Source organism: Apis florea, unplaced genomic scaffold (assembly GCF_048593485.1).
Source record: "Apis florea isolate Af1SG1 unplaced genomic scaffold, ASM4859348v1 contig_3587_pilon, whole genome shotgun sequence".
NCBI classification, from domain to species: Eukaryota; Metazoa; Arthropoda; class Insecta; order Hymenoptera; family Apidae; genus Apis; species Apis florea.
In genome coordinates this window covers 2,871,635-2,893,471 of record NW_028256789.1, presented here as the reverse complement: position 1 = coordinate 2,893,471, position 21,837 = coordinate 2,871,635, and the positions used below count along the sequence as shown (strand labels likewise).

At 43.3% G+C, this 21,837-nt stretch overlaps 1 protein-coding gene across 6 annotated transcripts in view; it reads left to right on the top strand.

Moving 5' to 3' along the window:
* Positions 1-21,837, top strand: part of 5-HT1 (serotonin receptor) — a 104,203-nt gene that overhangs the window by 54,679 nt on the left and 27,687 nt on the right. For 5 of the 6 annotated variants that reach the window (XM_086914366.1, XM_086914361.1, XM_086914362.1 and 2 more), the window contains one exon: positions 17,725-18,129. In XM_086914366.1, the coding sequence (XP_086770492.1) occupies positions 18,012-18,129 (118 nt within the window). In that variant the 5' untranslated portion in view covers positions 17,725-18,011. Of the gene's footprint in view, positions 1-6,394; positions 6,513-17,724; positions 18,130-21,837 lie in introns of those variants that run through there. The other variant, XM_086914363.1, reaches the window with a different exon arrangement.

The following is a 21,837-nucleotide window of genomic DNA, read 5'->3' as shown; positions in this document are numbered from 1 at the left end:
ATCACCGCGTCATCGATGGGATTCCTCGATGGGAAAAATGCATGTTAATCCAGAACGCTCGATTCTGTATCGCGCGATCTTCTTCTCTCTCGAAATGGAAAATGGAAAAATGGGGGGCGCGTGGACGATTGCATCGCACTCGGCGCGGATATATTTTTATATACACGCGATGAAAGTCGTTTCCTCCGATGGAAGGAATCTCGCGCAAAAATGAAACTGGAAGCTCGTAAATTATGCCGAATATTCAATCGAAACGTTCGGTTATATAGTGGTTGCGGAGATACACACGCACACACACACACACACGAGAATCGTGAATTCTCTCTCAATTTCTCCTCACATTAAATCTCGATTTCTCGAATTTATTAATACATCGAGTGAGCTGCGACTTTATTCGCGAACGAGAGACAAAGACAAGAATCTTTTCGCACGAAAATTATAATTGCGTGATTCGAGGAAGGAAACGATAGTTTCACTATGCCGATCGAACGGATTCCCTCGCTTTGTGCGCGATAAATTGGCTGGTCGAACACAACTGCCTCTACCTGTCGCGCAAGTTGGCCGTTAAGTTATCAAGAGGATTGATATTATCCAACAAGTGTTTCTCGTCGATATCTGGCCTTAGAAACAAGCCACAGGGAATGGAATCCATCGGCGGAACTGAATCTGCGCATGAAACGCGGTAATCGCGTTTCGTCGATTACCAGGTCACCTCGCTGCAGGTAAAACTAACGTCGACGCTTGGATCCGGTACAATAGCCCTTTGTGTCGCTATATTGCGCGGCTCGTTGTTCGTGGAGGTGGATCTTGTCGACAGGCAGACGATAGAAAAGAAACGTTTCGATCGGACATTTCGACATTTGTTGGTGATCGGAAATAGGTGGTCGAGCATTCTCGGAAACATCGATGTTTTTCGATTAATTGGAACAAACTCAATTGATCAACGAATTTCGAGAAACGAAGAATCTACGCAGAGTGGAATTTAAAGGTCTCTTACCCGATGTATATACGCTTCTTTCGGTATCGAAAAGATACCTTTGCCTCTTTTACTCGCCACCAACAATTCCAGAAAAACCATTCCAGACTTTTCTTAAACGCGATACCTTCACCTTTGCTCGGTGAACCCCTCTCTCTTTCTTCTTCTTCTTCTTCCTCTTCTTTTTTTACAAAGGTTCCAAAAACGCTCCAAAAGCGCCCCGTTGATCATTCATCGAACGTGACCCGCTCACGTTTCATTATTCTAAAAGCTGCCTCCGCTCCTCCGAAGATAAAAATGAGATCTCCGCTGGTTGTAGAGCAGCATTTTAATCTCGCCTACGTTTTATCAAATCCCATTTACATCAACCCCCTCCCCCCCCCTCGGCTATTGTCTACACAATCCTCGACTCACGGTCAAATTTCTCGCGATACGTGTTTTCGCACCTCTCTCGCTCGTCGGTTTATATACTTTAAGCGGGATCGATAGGAATAGCGCAAAGTGTTACGATCCATTATCTATAAAAAAAATTCATAACTGGACACGGAGAAATTTCTCTCCTCAATCCGTTTTATCGCTTTATCGCGGAGAATATAAGGAATAGGGAAATAAATCGTGGGAGAATATTTCAAGCGAGATCTTCGACATCGAACATACTTATTTATCGACACTTTGCGTCGTGTGTTTTCAAAGAGACAGAGAGACGAAATCTGATTATTTGGCGAAACAAACGGAATAATCACAGCCATTGTTGACCATTATTTCGTACGGCGGTGAAGAAAAAACGAAGAAAGGAAAAGAGTAACGGCACGGCATGGAAACGAAAGAATGGAAGCCCAGACCTCCTCGTTTAATTCCATTGCTGCGCATTAAAACGCGCACAAAAGCTGAAGCTCTCGAGATCGCGGTGTCCCATTTCTAGGTTGGCCCCCAGTATATAATGACAACGTCACAACGCCGTACACAACCGGTTGTCACCGGTTTTAACGAACCGTCGCCAGCTCCATCGAGTAAAAACGCACGCGCACACACGCGTATATACACCCACGCCCACTCTGTTTGTTCGTTCGTTTCGTTTCGTTCGTCGAATCCCATTAATCATTACGTGATTTCGCTCGAATCTGCCGGTTTCGATCGAGATACGAGCAACGAGTTTCTATCTTGCACGCGTTGAAAGACTTTTGGTCCATTTAGATAAGGAGGAGCAGATCCGATCTGGACAGGGTCGATTAACCCAGCTCGAACGAGGCGCAATTTGGTCGATCACCGGGCTGGTTTCGTTCCTCCTTGGAACGATGCTTATCGTCTTCCTCCAGGAAATTCTATTGTACGAAAGAATCGATGGGGGTCGCGTTAACACGACCAACCGGAAGTGTAATTTTTCGAGACTCGTTGACTCGTTCTTCCTGGTTAAGGATTACGAGGTAACGTGGTCAGAATGTTATTTGGAGATATATTTCGAGATCATCAAATACGAATGTTTTTCAGAAACGGTCTTTCTCTGCCTCTATTCTTGCTTTGAGTTTCGAGTGACGAGTTTTTCCTCGACTGTTACAGTTCTGGCTATGCCTCTTTTTTATCCTTTTACGGAGATTCTTTGGAGGGTCGTTCGCCACGAATCGACCCCGTCCACGCGTCTCTCGTCGCGAAATTCGGAAGAATCGAATTTTTCAGGCTTCATTAAACGCTTAATAACGTTAAGAATAACGCTGTGAATTTCAACGCGAATTTTCCATTCCTTCGTCGCCCTCTTCGACTCTGCTAAGAGATTCTTTAAGAATTTTCGTTACGAATGGATGGTTTGGAAAAATTCTATTTTTATAACTGCTTTCTCCAAAGAAGATGCGATAAAGGATTGCAAAGAAGGATCGATGTATCCGTTGCAATTCAGGCAACGATGGATGGATCGTTTCGATTCTTATCGAACAGGTGGAAGCGATTTCGAAACGGAAGAGTTACGAGGGGACGTTGGTTGAATTAATTGAATCGAGTGGTTTTCGGGGATGACATGAATTTAATGAAGATTCCTCGGCGGAGGAGGGGAAATGTGGAAAAGCAAGAAGAGGTGCAGGAAGAAGGGGAGCTCGTCACCGTTTCCGCTCGCGCTCTCTCGAAGAAAAGTTGGAAACGACGAGAAGAAGAAGAAGAAGAAGAAGAAGAAAAAGACGGTTTTAGATCTCTTTCACTTTTCTTTCACTTTGGCCCCCTTTTTTTCGTTCCTTTATCGCCTCTAGTTATCTCTCTCTCTCTTTCTCTCTACACCATCCGCGTGTTTTTTCCATTCGTGTCGTTTCACCGGCGCCAACTACCTCTCTGTGAACGTTCTTTTACGACTTTTTAATCCTCGTGAAGGGCCACGTGGAGGGAGCACGGCTCAAAGATAAAAGAACGTAGTATCATTTCGCGGGGCGATCAACTCAAACCTGGCGCCAGTTTCACGATAGTTAGAGTTCTCTCTGACAAGTTTTTTCCTCTTCCTTTTCTCCCTCCTCTCTTTTTTCTTATCCTTTTCTGTTTTTTTTTTTTTTTTCCGCATCTAACAACACTTTTGCGGAGTAGATTTTCCCGTCGACAAGTGTTTTCCGCCGACAGATGTCGACGCTGGCCCCTTTCTCGATAGATCGTAGGGAGCCGGAAGCCTGTATCGATCGATAGATCGCAATAGATGAAATATTTTCTTTTTTGAACGATTGTTGTCGATTACGTGCGTATTGTTCGCTACGGAAACTAATAGCTTTTTTTTTTTTTTTTTACATTCAAAGAGAAAAGGTAGGTGTGAAAAAATATTGTTGGAATAACTTACAAATAAATAAATAAATAAATTTTCAAATTCAACGGGAGAAACGACGAATGGGCAAACGACATATGTGTGTAGAAGAGAAATCGCTGTCGGATGAATAACACTGGTTGGTAATCTTGGTCGTGGGACAAGTAGAATAATGTTATGATTGGACGAGTAGAACAAGGCACGCTTGTTGGGACAAGTAGAATAAAACAATTATGATCGGACAAGGGATACAAGGCAATCCCGCTCGACGAATAAAATAAACGAGTCGTGATCAAGACAAGTGGGGCGAGGCGGATTTGCTCGACTAAATGGAATAAGTTGGCCAAACGGGTAATATTTTACGTTATTATGATTGGCTTGTTTATTGCGTTTATCGATTCGACAGAAACAGATGGAACGAATGGACTTACTTTTGCGAGAGGAACAAGGGAGAAGTTGGCCTTTCTCCTTTTTTTTGCGGACCACAACGGATACAGTTTGCGACAGTTCACGAGAAATCGTCTTCCTTTGAATATAATTGCGGCAGCTTGGAGAGCTTCGTATTTTTCTCCGACGTTTTACCTTTTGCCCTGTTGCTTCCTGCAAATTTCGGGATTGCTCGCGGTGGGAAATCCTCGAAATCCTCGTTTTATTCAATTCGAGGGAAGTCGATGCAAATGTCCCGAAATAACATTTTCTACGCTTACGAAAATTGGACGCGTTTAAAATTCGAGTCGTAACAAATTTGGACTCGTTGTTGTCGTTATCGGAGAAGAGGAAAACTGTTCAGAAACCAACTAATCAGCTTTTTCCTTTTCAGAAGAAACAACTCACGCTTCTGAATAAATCGTCGAGTTCGAGATCGCAACTCGATCGTTTTCCTTCTTAGATTCTCAGATGTGACAGAACGTAAGATAGAGAAATTCCTGCATCGAGGAATTAAACTTAATCGCGAAATTTCCATCGACAAGCGTCGAACCGCCTTTTGCGATTTGTTATTTCCTTTTCCCCGATGAAAAATGAATAATACCTCGCCCACATGAGATTTCGCTCATTTTTCAACAGAGCGAGAGAGAAAGGAAGAAACGGGCGTTGAACGTTGCAACGTTCCATATGTAAAGTGTTGTCCTTCTATCGCCGCCCATGAATATTTCATCTTTGTGCAACCGTGCACCTGCCTGGGAAACGACAACTTAATTCCTCTTGTATCCTTGTAGCCGCCGCTTTTCTCTTTTGCGTTGTAAGGAATGGCAGCCGTTATCGCACCACGGTTCTTCGTATCTCCACTTCTTCGCTCTAACAAAGCGGCCAGTTTTTCTCGTTAGCCAGGCTCGCGAACAGAAATTCGTGTTTCAACGCGCGTTTCAAGACCCTTTTGACCGAATCTGTACGTTGGTTTTTCGGTCACGGGACCAGACGGAAGGAAATTTATGAAATTTAATTGCGCTCTTTTGTTCCCCTTTGACGTTACGTGTACATACACGTATGTACACTGCCGCAGTCCGCATCTGTTTTCTAAAGTGAGAATAGGGAAGAGGGAGGGGAGAGTTTATAACGCGAATCGGTTTAAAATTTCCACGAACGCGTGAAACACGAAATTTCTAGAATTTGGAAAGAGTTTGATATAGCTTTTTTCCTCAGATATTAACTCTTTCGCTACGCCAAAAATGTGTTTATTGGAAAAAATATTGATACTACATTTCCAGAGAGAGTGCGATATCTCCAATCGTCAACTCGTCGTGTCACACGATACGCGACATTTTGTGCAGAGCGACTAGCAGTCGCCTGTAGCAACGAAAGGTTCAAGCACTGAATGGACGAGTCGAAACTCGTTAACGTATTTTCACACGTTAACACGCGGGATTTAACACGCTTTCGTTCGTTCGGGAGCTCGTTTGGAAGGTCGAAGGAAAAGAGAGAAAGGAAGAAAGAAAGGAAAATCCGTTGTATTTGCGCTGGAAATTTGGATCACGCGCCGAAACCTGGACTCGAATAAAAATTTGCTTAAAGAGTTGATGGACCGTTTTGACGACAGGTTGAAGGAACGAGAAAGAAGATAAAGGGCTGTGTCATCCCTGAAAATTAATTAATTTCTCGATTTCTCGAAAACTTGCGTGGAATGGAATGGCGCGACAACGGTGAAAATTTTAAATTCCATTTTTCCCCAGTTTGCAGGGATCGGGAAAGACAATGGAAGGCTGGTGCAGTTACACGCGATACAACGCGTGAAACCTATTTCCCTCTTGTGTCTCTCGCCATTCCTCCACCACCCGAGTAAATCCGCTTCAATTGTCGTGGATCCCCTTTCATTAGCATCCGTAACGAAGTCACCAGTTTTTCCTTAGCCTTTGGTATCGGCTGGTGTCGACACGAGGCCGGACGCGAGCAAGAAAAGCCGACCAAGCTTTTGTAAACAAAACACCGCTTCTCTACCGCTTTGCCCGCTATTTCTCCTCTCATTCGCGGTCTAAACGGCCGTTGCTCGAGTACGGAAGAATCGTGCTTCGCGTTCCTCGATTTTACCCGATTTTAACGTGCATCCAGTTTTTACCGCTTTCCTCGATTTCTCCTTCCTCCTCCCCCACCCCTCTTCTTTGAAAAGAAGTGGAAGGAGGGGATTGATCCAGGAATAACGAGTACGATTTATCACTCGGGAGGAATAAATTGAAAGTAGTGGTAATAAATAGTTGTTTGATCGATGCGATGGATTTCTGGACGAACGTTTCGAACGGAGGGAAATGGAATTTTATCGGCGTGTTGGGAATCAAGGTAAGGGCAATTTTTTAAAAGCAAACGTTAACCTTATAATCCCCCGTTGGCTGATTATCCCGATTCGGATTCGATTCAAAAAAGAAAAAAAAAAAAAACAGCTTTCCGACGCGTGCTTTTAACCGGAAGTGTTTCCCTTTTCGCATCAGATGACGGTCTTTTTTCCATCCTTCTAATAAAGATATGTCGGAATATAAATTTTCTCCATATTGAAATTTTCAATTATATTCGGTTATCTTACATTCAGTAGTTTCGTCTTGCGTTAACGTTATCGTTTCGGATTAATTGTCAAAATTTGCGAAAGGAAATTTGTGCATACAATTCGTTGACAATTTCTCGATACAAGGAAACAGGTAAGAATCTCGTTGTCGGCGAATATTCCGAGATTCGCCAGCTTCTATCGAAATACCAAAATGCCAAGGCGAAAATTGAATTATACGTGGCGCCTGTGGATAGCGATGACAACGATGCAACGAGCGTCGTACCGACAGGGGCCATCTTGCGCTTTCCTGTTAGGTGTCGATCTATCTATCGGATGTTTACCGCTATCGAACAGAAAATCGAGAGCCATCTTGGCGAGACTTTTTTTTCGAACGAAATCCCTGAATTTCCGCCGAAAATTATCACGAAATTGTCACACTCGTGCCAATTTTTCAACAACAACGAACGACAATCACGATTGGTTCGAAAAACCTGTTACCCTTTCCTCTCCTATCATCTTGCGACATTCGAAGGAAAGGAGTTTCGAGAATATCTCTCGAGAATATTTTCGATAACTTCCTCGAAGTTATCAAAGTAAATATACATATATGTATATCTATTTAATATTCGACTAGGAATAAATCTGTCCTAGCTTGTTCGCGAAAAAATTTGAAACGATAAATCCCCGTATTTCGAATGTCAAAAGCAGATGAAAGGTGCGGGGATTACTTATGGAACAGTCTGGCCACGAAGACGTTGGAAAACGTCAGCATGCAAATGAAATATTTCTTCCTTTTTTTTTTTTTTCCTTTCTTTCCTTTCCTTCTCTTTCCTTTTCTCTTCTCTCCATTCGCCTCGCTCGCAACGATACTTCATAATTCGGTCACGTAACCGGACAAAAACTGTATAGAGCGTACGTGCCTGCACTGTCGCGATATATTTGAACCGAATCTCTGAGAGGTTTAGCTTCCTTCCATCCGTGAGATATCCGACCGGTAAGCGGCACGTAGATAAGAAGCTGAATTTTTTATCATCCAAGAGATGGAGACAGATCCGTCGATGGCCATTTTCGATTCGATCGAGTCGAGACTTCTTAATCGAATTACGTATCCATCCGTGCGTACACGTAACGAACGTAACGTTCATACAAATATTCCCCTTCGAGAAACATTTCTTCCTGATCGAGTTAACTCGATCTCTATCCTCGTCGATAGGTGGATAAATAAATTCGCACAATTTCGCCCTTTCCTTCTTTTTTTTTTTTAATTCTTATCCAAGAACTGGGTTATCCAATTCTTGGAGGGGGTTTCTTGTCAGTGAGTGAAAATAAAATTTTTTACCACCCCACCGTGTGAGAAGAAAAAGGAAGAAAGAAAGGGGAAAATTATTAAATGAGCGAGTCGAGGATAGGAGAACAGGACTGGTGTAAGGCGAACAACAAGTTCGTTTCGTTCGTACTTTTTAATTACATAATGTGACGGCAACACGCGTCTCTCTCCCTCCTTCCACCTTTCTCTCTGTGTACATCCTAGTTCGTTGTGGTCACGGTTAACGAAAAGACGACGGCTCTTTTTTCTTCTTCTTCTTCTTCTTTCCCTCTCCCTCGACTTTAGTTTTTTCTAAAGCCATGGCCACGGCGCGCGAGAGCCACGCTGCGAGAAAGAAGCAAACGCTTTTTCGCCCGGGTTTCATTAGACCAGGGATCCAGGCCATTTCCTCCTCCGCTCCTAGACTCGTTCCCCGGCGGCCGGGGATAGAGCCGCGTTGCTCTCTTGATTAAGGGCCTCGAGCAGCGGTATTAAAAATTCCACGGCTTAGGGTTAAATTTAGAAACCACGTGGGCGAAACTCTGAAGGAGGAGAAGAAAGGTGGGTAGGGTATTTCGTTTTTTCACCGTTTTCACGAAAGTTTCAAAAAACTGTTGCTGCGTCGCGAGGCGACTTAATTGTTGGGGCTCGTGGTTGGAAATCGTATTTTTCGACGGGTGATCGGGTGATCGTCGTTGAGCGCACGCGTTGAATAAATTACGACGATAGCGATCTCTCGTGAAAGCGGTTGAGCGGGTTTCCATGCAAAAACTGGGGGGGAGGGGGAGGGGGAGAAACTTTGGCCAATTTATGGGAGGCGAGTTTGTCCCTTAAACGGAAGCGGCTGTCATCGGCACACGAGATCGGTTCTTCGGATGGAAGAGCGGCGTGGTTTCGACGTGGTTCAACGTTTGTTTCTCTACGCGGATCTTGATACAAATTTCTCACAGATTGATATCCACGAAGGATAAAGTTTATCGAAGACTCTCTCTCTCTCTCTCTCTTTTCGTGAACTTCTACGAAAGAAATTCTATGGGAAGAGATTGCGTCGAGATTTTTTCCCCTCCTTCTTTCCTCTCCGCAAAGAGAAAGAAAAAAAAAGAGAAGGGGGGGAAGGAAAGTACGCACCAAAGAAATGTCGGTAATACCGCGTTTATCCGACGAATTAAGGGATGCTTCTCGCTTCGTAGCGGCGAGCCATTCGAGAAACTTTGATCATTTAAATGCAGATCAACCTGTACATCTTTGTTTGCACAGTCACAATTCAAGCCCTGTCATGGAAAGTACGAACATATCCATTCATTCACAGCGAGGCGAGGCGCACGAAGGCTTTACGAAGTTAACTCTCGGGAAGCGAGAGAAGAGGAGGCGACATCCTTATGCTCCGACGAGGAAGAAGACAGAGCTTTGTGATCCCGCGTGTAATTCGGTATCATTTGATTATCTCTGATTATTCAGCGTCTCCCTTTCTTCCCTCTCGCCGTCTCTTCCATTGTTTTCCACCGTGAAATCGAAAGAGGGAGGTAACACTAACAATTACACATCAAGTTCCATTTATCTTCAACCTTTACGACTTCGGCTTAATAATAATTCCCTTCGAGATTCAGGTATCGTCCTCAACTTGAATTACACCTTCGTGATCCCGAATAAAAACCTGGACCCTGGATTTAGGAAGCGATAATATTTGAAAAATCGAGATACGCGGATGAAGAAGAATATACGAACGATATCCGTAACGAAATTTTCTTTGCTTACCACATTAAGATTAAATTCGAGTAATTTGTTTTATACGAACAAATCTTCGAAATCATCTTCCTAGATGACAATTTTCCTAGATCGAACGTTATTCGTATTGAATTACGAGAAACAATCAAACGGAGGATTTTAAGATCTGAGAAGAGTAAATAAATAATTGGGAAAAATAGGAAGATGATTTGTCCTTCGTTTGGAGATTGCACAAATCGTACATACCGTCGTGTCATCTTGTGCGAAGCCAATTTTCGTTACGCTTGCCAAACTGCATCCACTGTGTACTTAGGCTGCTCTATTAACACCCTTATTGCATCGTGGTGGTGGATAACGTTAGCGAGTGTCGTTTAATTTATGCACATAATCTTGATGATTAAACAAACGAAGAGCTTCTGTTCGACGTTCGCTCTTCTTCTCGTCAAGTATCTCGGAACAGGGGGTTGAAGAATGTCACCGAGGAAAGGGGGTTGAATTTATTATACACCCCTCTCCACAAGCCACGGGGATATTTGATACTATTTTGGGTAAACGAACCGGTCGTAATTAGAAGTTCACAGGCATTCATCCAAGTAGAGACGCTTGTTTATTGAATATTTTATTATAATCTATTTTAATAAGCATCGTGGCACGGAAAATAGAAAACCTTGGAAACTTGTGGAACGAGGATATATCTCGGCCAAGATCCATTGCATTAAACTTGATTAATAATCGATTGGAAGAGGGAGAGTCTCGAAACCGTCCCCCGAAGAATTCGAATTTTCAAGGATTTTGAAAACCGATAATTAGATCCTCCCTTTCTTTCTTTCATTCCGATCGATCTCTGAAACGAACGAACGCACAGAACGATCTCTTTTCAGATCTAAACATCTTCTCGAGCGGAAGGATCGATCGTAAATAAACCGTGTGTCGATGTAATCAAAAATGATGAAGTGACGAGGAATTCAACCGGGATATATTTTATATCGTAATGGTGATGGCTTCGAGGTGCAATTTCTCTCTCCCCGTATTTATATCGGGGGATGCATTAGTATCGCGGATGTAATTTCCCCGCGATTTTTCCACGGTATTTTTCCACTCCCTCTCTATCTTTATCAAAGTTACTTTCAACGCTTATAAAACATTCTGGAACACGTACGCTTATAGAAATAGGGGTGGGAGGTATCCTAGGATGGAAGCCACGTCTCGGTGCTACTATTTTGCGTGTATGAATAAATTTCGCATTCGAGGATGCATTATTATAATCGCATTAACGCGACTTTACGGGACTGTTGGAGGGGTAAATTGAATCGAATAAATCGCGCGTTTTCGCGATTGTATATAAATTGGTACGAAGAGGGGGGAAGGGGAGTGGGAGTGGATTCTTTGAAATATAAATTCGGTGATAATGTGGGGCAAAATAAAGGCCGTGGCCTCGCCCGTAAAATATCGTCGAAAATACCGAGGTACTCAAAAACTTCTTTCCCTTAAATTTAAGGGAAAGCGGGATCCCTTGTAGAATCGTAGTGAAATCGCGTCGAACGCGGTGAATGTTGTCCGATTTTGTTTGGAATTCGTCCAATCTCGAAAGAATCGTTGAAAATTTCTTCCACGTCGTCATAGTTTCCCGCTTACGCGATGATTCGTCCTCGTTTCCCTGTTGTAACCGCCCTGTTTTCTTCTAATCGTCTAAAGAAGAAAAAAAAAGAGGAAAGAAAAAAAAAGAAAAAGAGAGAGAGAAAAAAAAGAAGCGAAAGAAGAAATTCACGGGAGATAACGAAACAAATCGAGCCCGTGTGATTTATCGTGGCTTAATCCACCGATATCCAGGCACGATACTCGACGATTTTTCACCAACCGACTGCAGATCTATCGTTGAAATTCGGCTAATACCGACCTACCGGTCTCCTCTCGCAACCGGGAATTTTTCGCTCGAAATAGGCGAAAAAATAGTGGCCGCGTCTAGAAAAAAGGCGAAAAAACGGGGAAAATTTCGCGCGACGTCATGACACGTTCACGTGGGGGAGATCCGGGGGGGAAATGAGAGAGGAACAGTGGAAATACAAGCGGCCGAGGGCGGCGATAAATCGTTTTCCACCTCGTGCTCTCTCGCTCGGTCGAATAGAATCGGAAGAAGAAGCGGTGTTCTCGGCGTACCGGATTACCGAATCTCCTGCCGAGTCGATCGATTTTTCCTCATTCCTCGAGGCTTTGAAATTGCCTTGATCCACGCCTATAATATTCCTCTCAGCTTGTATTATTGAACCTTCGTTCACCAACCTTCCAATTTTTTATTAAAAGAAAAAATTTCTCCAAAATTCTTCTCAACGATTCTCCTCGACGAGACGTGAATGCTCTTCGTCATCTTTGAACATTTATGCATAGAAGAGCATAAATGGAGAAAGAATTGTAACGATTCTCAATCGAAGTTAGAAGAAATTGTAATAATCCGATACAATCGAAAGGAATATCGAGTGGTATAAATCTTGGACGATATCCACGAGTGGATGTACACGAAATAAGCAAACTGCACCGATATCTTAATCCAGGTTTCGAAGATCGAGAGCTTGGTCGCAAATATCGGAAGTACTTGGTCGCAAATATCGTCCCCTATCTTCTCGTGCATATGCTCGTCCCTCTCTCTCTCTCTCTCTCTCTCTCTCGTCCTCCTGATACCAAACTTGCTTAACTAAGTTCTTGGTGAATGCGCTTAACAACCACGAGGCTTGCCCCCTCCTCCCCCTCCTCCCCGTTGCCTTGCGCGGACCGTCTGCCCTATGATTTAACGACAAACTTTGCGGTCTTATGCGTGAACGCGGTCAAATTAGCTGGATACGTATCTTATTTAGACTTGGGATAGTAATTTTAAAGTTTCAACGTTAGATAAGGGGTTTCGTTAACGCGTAGACGTGACTCTGCTTTCAAGAGGATGGAAGAAGAAACGAAGACGATGTGTGCCAAACTTCCTTAGTCCGGATGCGATATTTAGGCCGGTTATTTAGAATTGTATACATTTGACAGTTTTAAAGTTTGAACGGGGCGGGTGAAGCGTGCGCTAACTTGGCTTTAACTTCGGGACTAATTCGACGGGGAGGGGAACATTCTGTGTTTGAGGTTTCGTTGCGCAAATTCGTTCGGTCAAATTAGCTGGATATTGTAACCGGTTGTTTAGACTTATACTTGACTGTATTCTTGAAGTTTGAACAAACACGATCCTATCCTGGAAACAGTCTGGATACAGTCCTGTGGATCAAACTTTCCCGTTTTGTATGTAAATGCGGTCAAAAATTAGATAATATATACGATTATTTGGTTGACGGCTCGACGATTTCGAAAGTTTCAATGGTGATACGATACGAGGCTCAAGCACGAGTCGATTTCGAATGGGGAAGGATATTCTTTGGGGGAGGATTTTCACGGAATGGGGAGGATGCTCTTGCAGAGTTTATACGCGCCAGATTATACGCGATAACCGCCCTTGATATTCGTTACGTTTTCGAAGAATCTCGAAGATGATCAAGAGATATAACAAATATAAGGATTATTTCTCTTATCTCTAAAGTTGCGCCGCTTCCTGTAGAGAGAGGAAAAAAGAAAACTCGGCGTGTACAAAGAACGGCGAAAATCCATTTCTATGATGACGCGGTGTATTTTCGTTTCAATCTCGCAGAAAGGCTGGTCCGGTGGACCATAATGGGGGGCCGATTCTTACGTTGAAAATCGTTCCTTTAATCGATCCTCTTCGATCTCTCTCTCTCTCTCTCTCTCTTCTTGGTGAATATTGAGAACGATCGTTAGACGCGTCGTCGATCGCGAAACGGAATAACCGTGATTCTCCTCGTTCGATTTCCACACGCGAGAAGAAATTATTGCGCAATTTAAGAATCGAGGGGAATGCGCGCGTTTCCTTTATTACGGGCTCCGTGCCCGTCCTGACAGGGATGAAAAATTACGCGTCCTCCCCCCTCCGTGAACACGAAATGAAAACCCGCCCCTCCAGGAATCCGCGTTTCATTCGCTAAAAACACACCCGGTTGATTCATATTTTATTCATGGGACGAGCAACCGGTACCGAGTCCCTTCCGACTTCTCTTCGCGAGTCGCCCCCTCGTCGTTTCGCCTCGCCCCTTTTTCCCCCAATATTGCGGCCGGTTGTAATGTTCCGCGACAATAACGCGCGCCACGTTTCAACCAGCTTTTCGAGGATTTCCCGCTGTTTCATAATTCAAATCGGACGAAAATTCTTTTAATGGATTTCGAAGACGAAAAATATCCCGCGTTTTCACTCGATTATCGGGCGACATTTTTCACGCTGGTAAAATTTTTCGTTTAAAGTTTAATTATTTTTAGCAAGTAAGTAAGTTCTCCCTAAAAAATTTTCACGGATAGAAGTTTCACAGCTTGTAAGTAATGAAGCTCGAATTTACGAATGTGCGACAGTTTTTACGAGGTCGTCGGTTAGAAATTGTTTGAAATTGTCAGTGATCGCCGCGAGTCGGATCGATAAAATTTCGGAAAATTCGGATCGTGAGGCGAGGTAAACGCGGAGCCACGATTTCCTAGGTTCCCGTTTAATTAAAACTTGTGGCAGGTGGCGGAGAATTTGTTTTTCAAGAGCGTGGAATAAATAAAGTTTCGTCGTTTATGGCAAGTTCCTTCGGATAATGAAGATTCCGGCGATTACTCGACCCGATACATCGAGTCGAGGGTTCTTGCATTAATTCGTACTTTGCTTGCCTGCAATGCTCAATTCGTGTCGCAAAAAGATGTAACGTCGATGATGGAATTTCGAGCGGTGATCGATTAAATAAAATAAAATCCGCTGTGCTTATTTCATTCGGTGTGGCCACTTCAAAAATCACGAGTACTCTCTTCTTTCCAGCGTTCTTCCTCCACGTTCACTCGTCATTCACACCTCCGCCTCGAAACGCTTATTTCGCCCCATAAAGTTCGCTCGAATAATTTTTAATTCGCAATCTCGAAATCTCTGTTCGAACTGCCACACACAGGTTTATCAAGATGGCTGGACGAAACTTATCATTAAATTCCATTAAATTCTAAATTCGAGTATTTTGAAAATTTGAACGGATTTGATCGCGGTGACAGTCGTAAAAATGTTCCCAGCTTTTCGTTCCAACTTTTCTTTCCTTCTCGTTCCCGCCACGAACAAACGCCTCGAACTTACGTCAGCCGTGGCAAGATGTCGAATCGATTTACAGAGAAGCCGGTTAGTCGTGGCGGTCTTGGGCCGAAGCCGACGACACGAGTAACTCGGTATTTCAAAATTAACTTAACTTCCGCACCCTTAATTACGTTTCTTGGCCCGGCCAACTTTATCAGCGTGTCGCTGCCCATATTGTTTGTTACCCCCGTGCCTCCTTCCATTAGCCTGCGCTCTAACTAAATTCTCCTCCTCTTCCACCGAGGACTTTCCGTTTACGGAAGCTTACGAGATCCGCGGATTACGGGCTGGCTCGCCTCTTACCCGCCTCTCGAACCCCGCTCAAAGCTGCTTAGAAACGCCCACGCGCCTAAAACCATCAAACATTTCTAATTCGATCCCCGACGGGATTCCAGTTTTCCAATCGCAATCGTTATTTTACCCTAATCGTTTCGATTCTCACTGTCTCGTTCCCGTTTCTTTGTATCCGCGAAATGGAAATCTTGGTTGTTGGTTACTTTAAGCGATTTTCGAATCGATTCGATGTATATTTTCGTTTAACACGAAATGATTTCGATCCGAAAGATTATTTTATTGCGAGCTCCTACGACTCGATGGGGATGAGATGATCGTTCATTCACACGGCGACGTTCATTTTCATTAGCTGCACCAGTGAAACTGTGGATCCGTGTGGATGCGGATTCTAAGCGATTTCCAGATTCGATTATCCCTTGTCCCGACTCTTAATTTAACGTACTGGCGTTATATTCGAGAATTTTATTATAAGGATCGCGACGAGAAATAGAGGGGGAGAGAAAGAATCATTCACGATTGGCGATAATTAATTTTCGTTGGTGGATTCGGCTAGTTAGTAGTCCGAGAGAGGTCTCGAGCCGATAGCTCGCCGAATAAATTAATTAATATCTCGCTTCGAGAGTCGAGTTGCTACTTTATTCGATTAACGACATCTTTGGGACAATGGTGCAATTAAGGCCTCCCCTCCCGCGTCTCGAACAACTGGAATCGCAACGCGGATACCTTTGTTTCATCAACTTTCGACAACTTTGCTGCGTGCAATCAGACGCGAAAAACAAAATCATTGAGTTGAATAGAGTTATTTCCAGAGCCAAGAATTAATTTGTCTGCAACGAGATTCGCGATTGACGCTTTCGTGAAAAAGCCTCTCGTGGTTACAAATGATCCGTGGATGGAGAGTGTCGATCGTTAATGGAGAGAGGGGAAGAGTCGCGGTCATTAATGGGCGAAGAGAAAGTCGGAAAAGTTGGTGAAAGTCGTTCTCGGCGTTGTTCCCTCCCTCGAAATTGATGCAGGGAGGGAAACCAGGCCGGTGTTTGATGAATTTCTTCGAAACGAGTTTTAATTGAAATTTATTTTTTCCCCTCCCTCGCGTTCATTACGCGATAGCCGAACGCGACGGTAATTGCGAATAGCGGACCCGTTCGAATTATTTCTCGAGCACTGTTCGGGCATTAATCGCGCTTTGGCTACGCGCCACGGCCGAGTGTTTCGCATCTGTCGTTCCATCGTTCGTTCGATCGTTGATGAAAAGAAGCGATTATCGTCGATTCGATTCGAACGAAGGATTGAAATATCGTTTAATAAATTCGATGCTCGTCAAAAATTTGGGGGAGAATTTTTCGCTCGAAGTTTTTCCCAATTCTTTTGACGGATAACGGGAAACGGTTATAAAATTGGTGCAAAACGCGACCAAGTCTAAAAAAATTGCTATGCATATTGATGGAAACATTCATACATGAACGTGTGCGAAAAAAGAAAAATTGGATATGTAATAAAATTCTTTTTCATACGTATATATATATATATATCTCTTGAAAAAAATTCGTAACGCAGCATCCGTCACGGCATAGGAAAACTCATCATGATACACATGTTTGCGTCATCTGCAGCGAATGTGTCAAGCAAGAGTAGTTGGTCGATGAACAATCGGGGGCAAAAAAAAGAAAAAAGGAAAACGAGAGGCTTTTCTCGTTTCAACGTGAATCGACCTCGCTCCAAAACGAAATCGGCGTTAAATTTATTTTTTAACAAATGGCCTAATCTTCGTTCACTCTTCTTCTTCCCTCCCTTTCCCTCTCTTACTTTTTAACGATCTCTGGGAGGAGCGAAAATTTCTTCCTTCCTCTGCCTCCCTTGATTCATTCTCTTTTTCCAGCGCCATCGACGTCACTTTAATTCGCGACACGACGCGTTGGTATTTTTCCGCGACTCGCTCACAAAATGGACGCAGGACGTCTGATGAAGTATTTAAAAGTGTCATCGGGCGACGGGATCCACGGGAACGATAATTCACGGAACGTTAATTCGATTCCCGGCCGACAATTGAATCTAGACAGAGGAAGGTAGGGATCGTTCACAAGCTCGAGTTGATGAAACGTGTCTATCGAAAAATTAAATATAGCGCGCGTGATCTCGACAAGCAATTTATGATGCTTGTTCATCGCGGACGCGCCTCTTTCTGCTTTTTTACCCTTTAATTTTCCTCTCTCTCTCTCTCTCTCTCTCTCTTCCCTCGCCTATATTTATAATCGAACCGAGAGTGCGCCGATAATGTCATCAATTCCAATAATTGTCGATCGATTACTTCAATTTCATCGGTTTTCGCGTGCCACGATGATACCCTCTCGTTCTTCTCGATCTTTCCCTTCCCAAAGACACTCGTGGTTAAGTGGGCACAAAACAGGGACAGTTGGACGAGCGGAATTCTCTTCTTGACCGTTTATTTTCGCACAAGTTTTATTCGTCCTCGATTGACACTTTTACCTTTCTTATGTTGCAGGCTCGCTCGAGTTGAGGAGGAACGGGGCAATTCGAAGGGCGACGTGCATGATCGTCCGCGAGATGGATCGCGGGGAAACGTACGGAAGCCGAGGTTGCGGGATACAAGTGGACGACGCACGTTTTATTGAAATATCAACGAATTAATATCCTCTCCTGTCGTCGTCTCTCTCGGAACGGAACATTCGTATCTGCTGTTTCGACCATGCCACGTTCATCGAAGAGATGATAATCGACAGACATTGACGACAGCCCTGCCTGGATAGAGGATACATCGCGTAGCGCGTAATGGAGGAACACGTGAACCAGACGAGGAACTCGACCTCGGAGGGGTTGGTTTTCACGGATGCCTCGATCATTCTGAGAACATTGGTGCTGGGTCTCTTGATACTCGTCACCGTTGTCGGTAAGTTCCACCTCTCTCTTTGCTCGAACAAACTCGATACGTTGTTAAAACGAACTTACGCGCAAAGTTTTATTTGTTTCCCGGGCAACTTGTGCAAAAACTATCGAGTGTAAAATGAGATTCGAAAACACGAGTTTCGAATCGATATATTAAAAGGAAAAGAAAAAAAGAAAGAAAGAAAGGAACGACAAGTCCTCGAAAATCGTTCCCCTGAAATCGTTTCTCCGAAAGAAAAACGAAACCGACAAAGATAAACCGCGATAAAAATTAAAATAGAAATGACAAAAGGGAAGGTAAGAAGCAGAGATCCCAACAGTTGTAATACTCTGTAACGGATTAAAATCCAGATGTTGGAATATTTATTTAACACGAGGACGACGAGGAAGATTCGTCGATAATTCAATGTTCTCCTCGGTATCGTTTCGAAAGATCGCGACCTTCCGCCGAGGTGTGAACCGTTTCTCCATTCCGAGCGGAGTAATTGCTTTCGGATATACTTTCCCGAGGGAGGGAGATGGATCTTGGTGTTGGAAGTTGGTGTTCCGATTGATTCGAGCCGTCGATACCAGCCTCGAAAGGAAACGGAAACGCTTGGCAAAGCGGCGTAGTCGTTTTCGTTTCGCGGATCCCTACGCGTGTCCCCTCCCTCCCCTTGGAACGATCGATCGATCGATGGATCGATTGTCGTACAATCTTCTCGTTGAAAGTCGAGTTTGACGAAACGGTGTCGTTGCGCAATTTCGCGGATGGCGCACAACTGCGCGGGCACAATGGAAGATTAATCTAAACCTGACACGTTTCCACACCGCTCGATGTATTATCGGGGGTGGGATGACGAGGGTGACGCCTCCCCCCAGGATTTACGGAGGAGGAGGAAGGTGGAGGGATTTGGAAAGTTGGGGAGGAATATCCGCGGGTTGAAACGAGTTGGAAGTGTTATCAGGTGGTTAATGGTTCGATTGGAATTTCATGAGGCGTTGCGTCGAGCGCGATGTTCGACACAGCCTGCGAAAAATATCGTATCTATTATTTCTCCTCTCATGGATGGATGTGTACTTTCTCTTTCGTGACATTTGCAGGGAGAGGGTGTATCGTCGCGCTGCGAATTTTAATGCGAATATTTACCGTCGTGTTGATATATTGGCGAATTATATTTTTGAAGGATAGGTTTGATAGCGGTGAAAATAGATATGCGAAAAAAAAAAAGGAAGAACGATTGGTTGACGCGTGGTTTATTAACTCAGTAGGACGTTGTTCGATCACGCGTTTATACGCGTTTATCATCGCATTCTATTCGACCGAGGCGAACTTAACCGCGTTAAGTTAATTAATAATTCGATGGATTAACTTTACGTTGACGTTTTTACCTGTTTGTTCGCCATGTAAAATCGATCCAAAAACGTTTCATTATATTTTCCGTTTATTAATCACTTCACGATTACATTCACGTATGCGACTCAAAGACAATTTGCATTTCAATAGCTTATTAAACTTGCAAAAAAATGCAAAGTGTAACGAGATAATTATGCAGAAACGATATCTTTGAAACGTGTTTATTTCAGAATTCAATTATCGAGTATCGATTTGTCGTTCGTTCGTTCGTTCTCTTGTTTCTTATCGAGAGAAACAACATTCACGCGTTCTGCCTTTTTATGTGCCACGCGCGAGTTTCGAGAGACTCGAAAACTCGAGTTTAAAGGAAGAAATAAGGAATATCTTTAGATCAGTTTTTGTTCCATACGTTTGATAAGCTGAAGATTGCTTAATTCCTCGCTCGCCGCCTCGAAGTCAAATAGAATTTGCGAGACACCGCCCCACTCCTCGAGATCTCTCCCATTTCTGAGAATGGCTAACGAGATTCAGGCCATCTTGAAAGGATTGTTAATTACATTTTTTGCCGCCACCTCCAATCTTCTATCAACTTTCCTCCTCTCGAATTATACTCGTATAATTCAAGAGACGACTTTGATCGAGAAAAAGAGAGGAAGAAGGAACGAAAAATTAGAAAGGAAAAAATTTCGATTAAAAAAACGAACGTTGTCTCGCCGAATTCGAATCTCGAGCCGGCAATCCAATTTAATTTCATCGAACGGGCCGATGTTGTTGTTTTCGAAAAGCTATTTTTGTTACGTCGTGTCCAAATTCCAAATTAAGTTTACGAGATCGAAAATGAAAAATTCATGGGATTTTTTTTTTTTTTTTTTTTTGATTTTCAACGAGTTTCTTTCCCCACCTCAGTGATTTACGCGATCAAATCGACACCGATCTTGGAACGTCAAGCCGCGGTCAATATCGTTCTGAAAATCTAATTATCGGATCGATATTTCGATATATTTGCGGTTGGCAACCACTGTGCTCGGGATATTTCCTCCGAAACTGTGAAAACTTTGATAATTAATACAGTGGCTCTCTCTCGTTTGATAATTAATAACTCGGCATAACAAGGAAGCAGCGGTGATGATTGTTTCGTCCATAATGCTAAATCTATCGACGTAGGTAGGTTAGATCGTACGCGCGAGTTGTTCGTCTAATAGTTGTTAATTAATTCATTTCGTTAGCCCCGTCATTAGCGAATTGTTACATGATCAAATATTGGGCGTAGGCCACGTAATTGAAACGCGACACCGCCGCGTGCCGATATAAATGAGGAAATTTTTGCCCGGAATTTCGCAGCGTGGAATTCGTATTATCGGTGTCGAATCCGTGAAAATCGTGATAATGAAATTTCGCCCGATTTCCAAATGGGGATCGATCATCATTTTCAATCGGTGAATTTAATTCGAGGCGAGATTGGAGATTCGATCGAATATTCGAACAGGAGGTGTGTTCTTCCGGCTGAAATAATAGGGAGAAATCACAATGAAAGACGATTATGGAGAAGGATTGAAACGTTACTTGTTATACCCGTCGATGAAATAATAATATTTCTTCTTCTATCCTCAAACGGTAGAATATTTCTGCTTTCGAACGACGGATTCGATTCTACGTTTCGAGTCGGTTTCGAATCGTGATATTTCTTTATATATATATATATATTATACAACGGTGCTTCCTGAGAAAGTTGGATGTCTTTTTCACGTGGAGGAAAAGCGCTGCCCATATCGACCGCGTCTCTTCTATTACGGCCTGCAATGGCCGAAGGTAGAAAGAAGGTAGTTTAGTCGTCCAGGATATTGAATAGCCTATTTAAGCTGTATAGAAAAGGATCGTAAACCTTTATGCCGTTCCATACTGGATTCTGCTATATGCCCACCACCGAGGGATATTATCATTCGACGTTGGGATCGATTCACGTCCGTTCGAAAAATCGGAAAACTCCCGATATTTTTCGTTCGATTCGAATCGATCGATTCGTTCAATTTCCAGATGAACGAATTATAATTGATAAATTTTAATCCACGTTAATAAACGCGCGAAAAATCGAACTATAAATTTCTGTCCACCGTTTCCTTCCGTTTCGAGACTTTACTTCTCTTATCTCGGACGTTATTAATTAATCCCCGAGGACACCCCGAGGACTCGTTTATCATTCTCGATTCATCGTATTCCTGATAAATTTCATTGTTGTTGCCAAACGAATCCACTCTCGTCGATTTGCAACGAGAATCCTCACGGACGTTGCACATTGCCTATTCTATGCTTACGAGCGATTCAAAATTTTCGAGAGGAACAAGTTTTCTTCAAGTTCCTGGGATCGATAAAATTAAA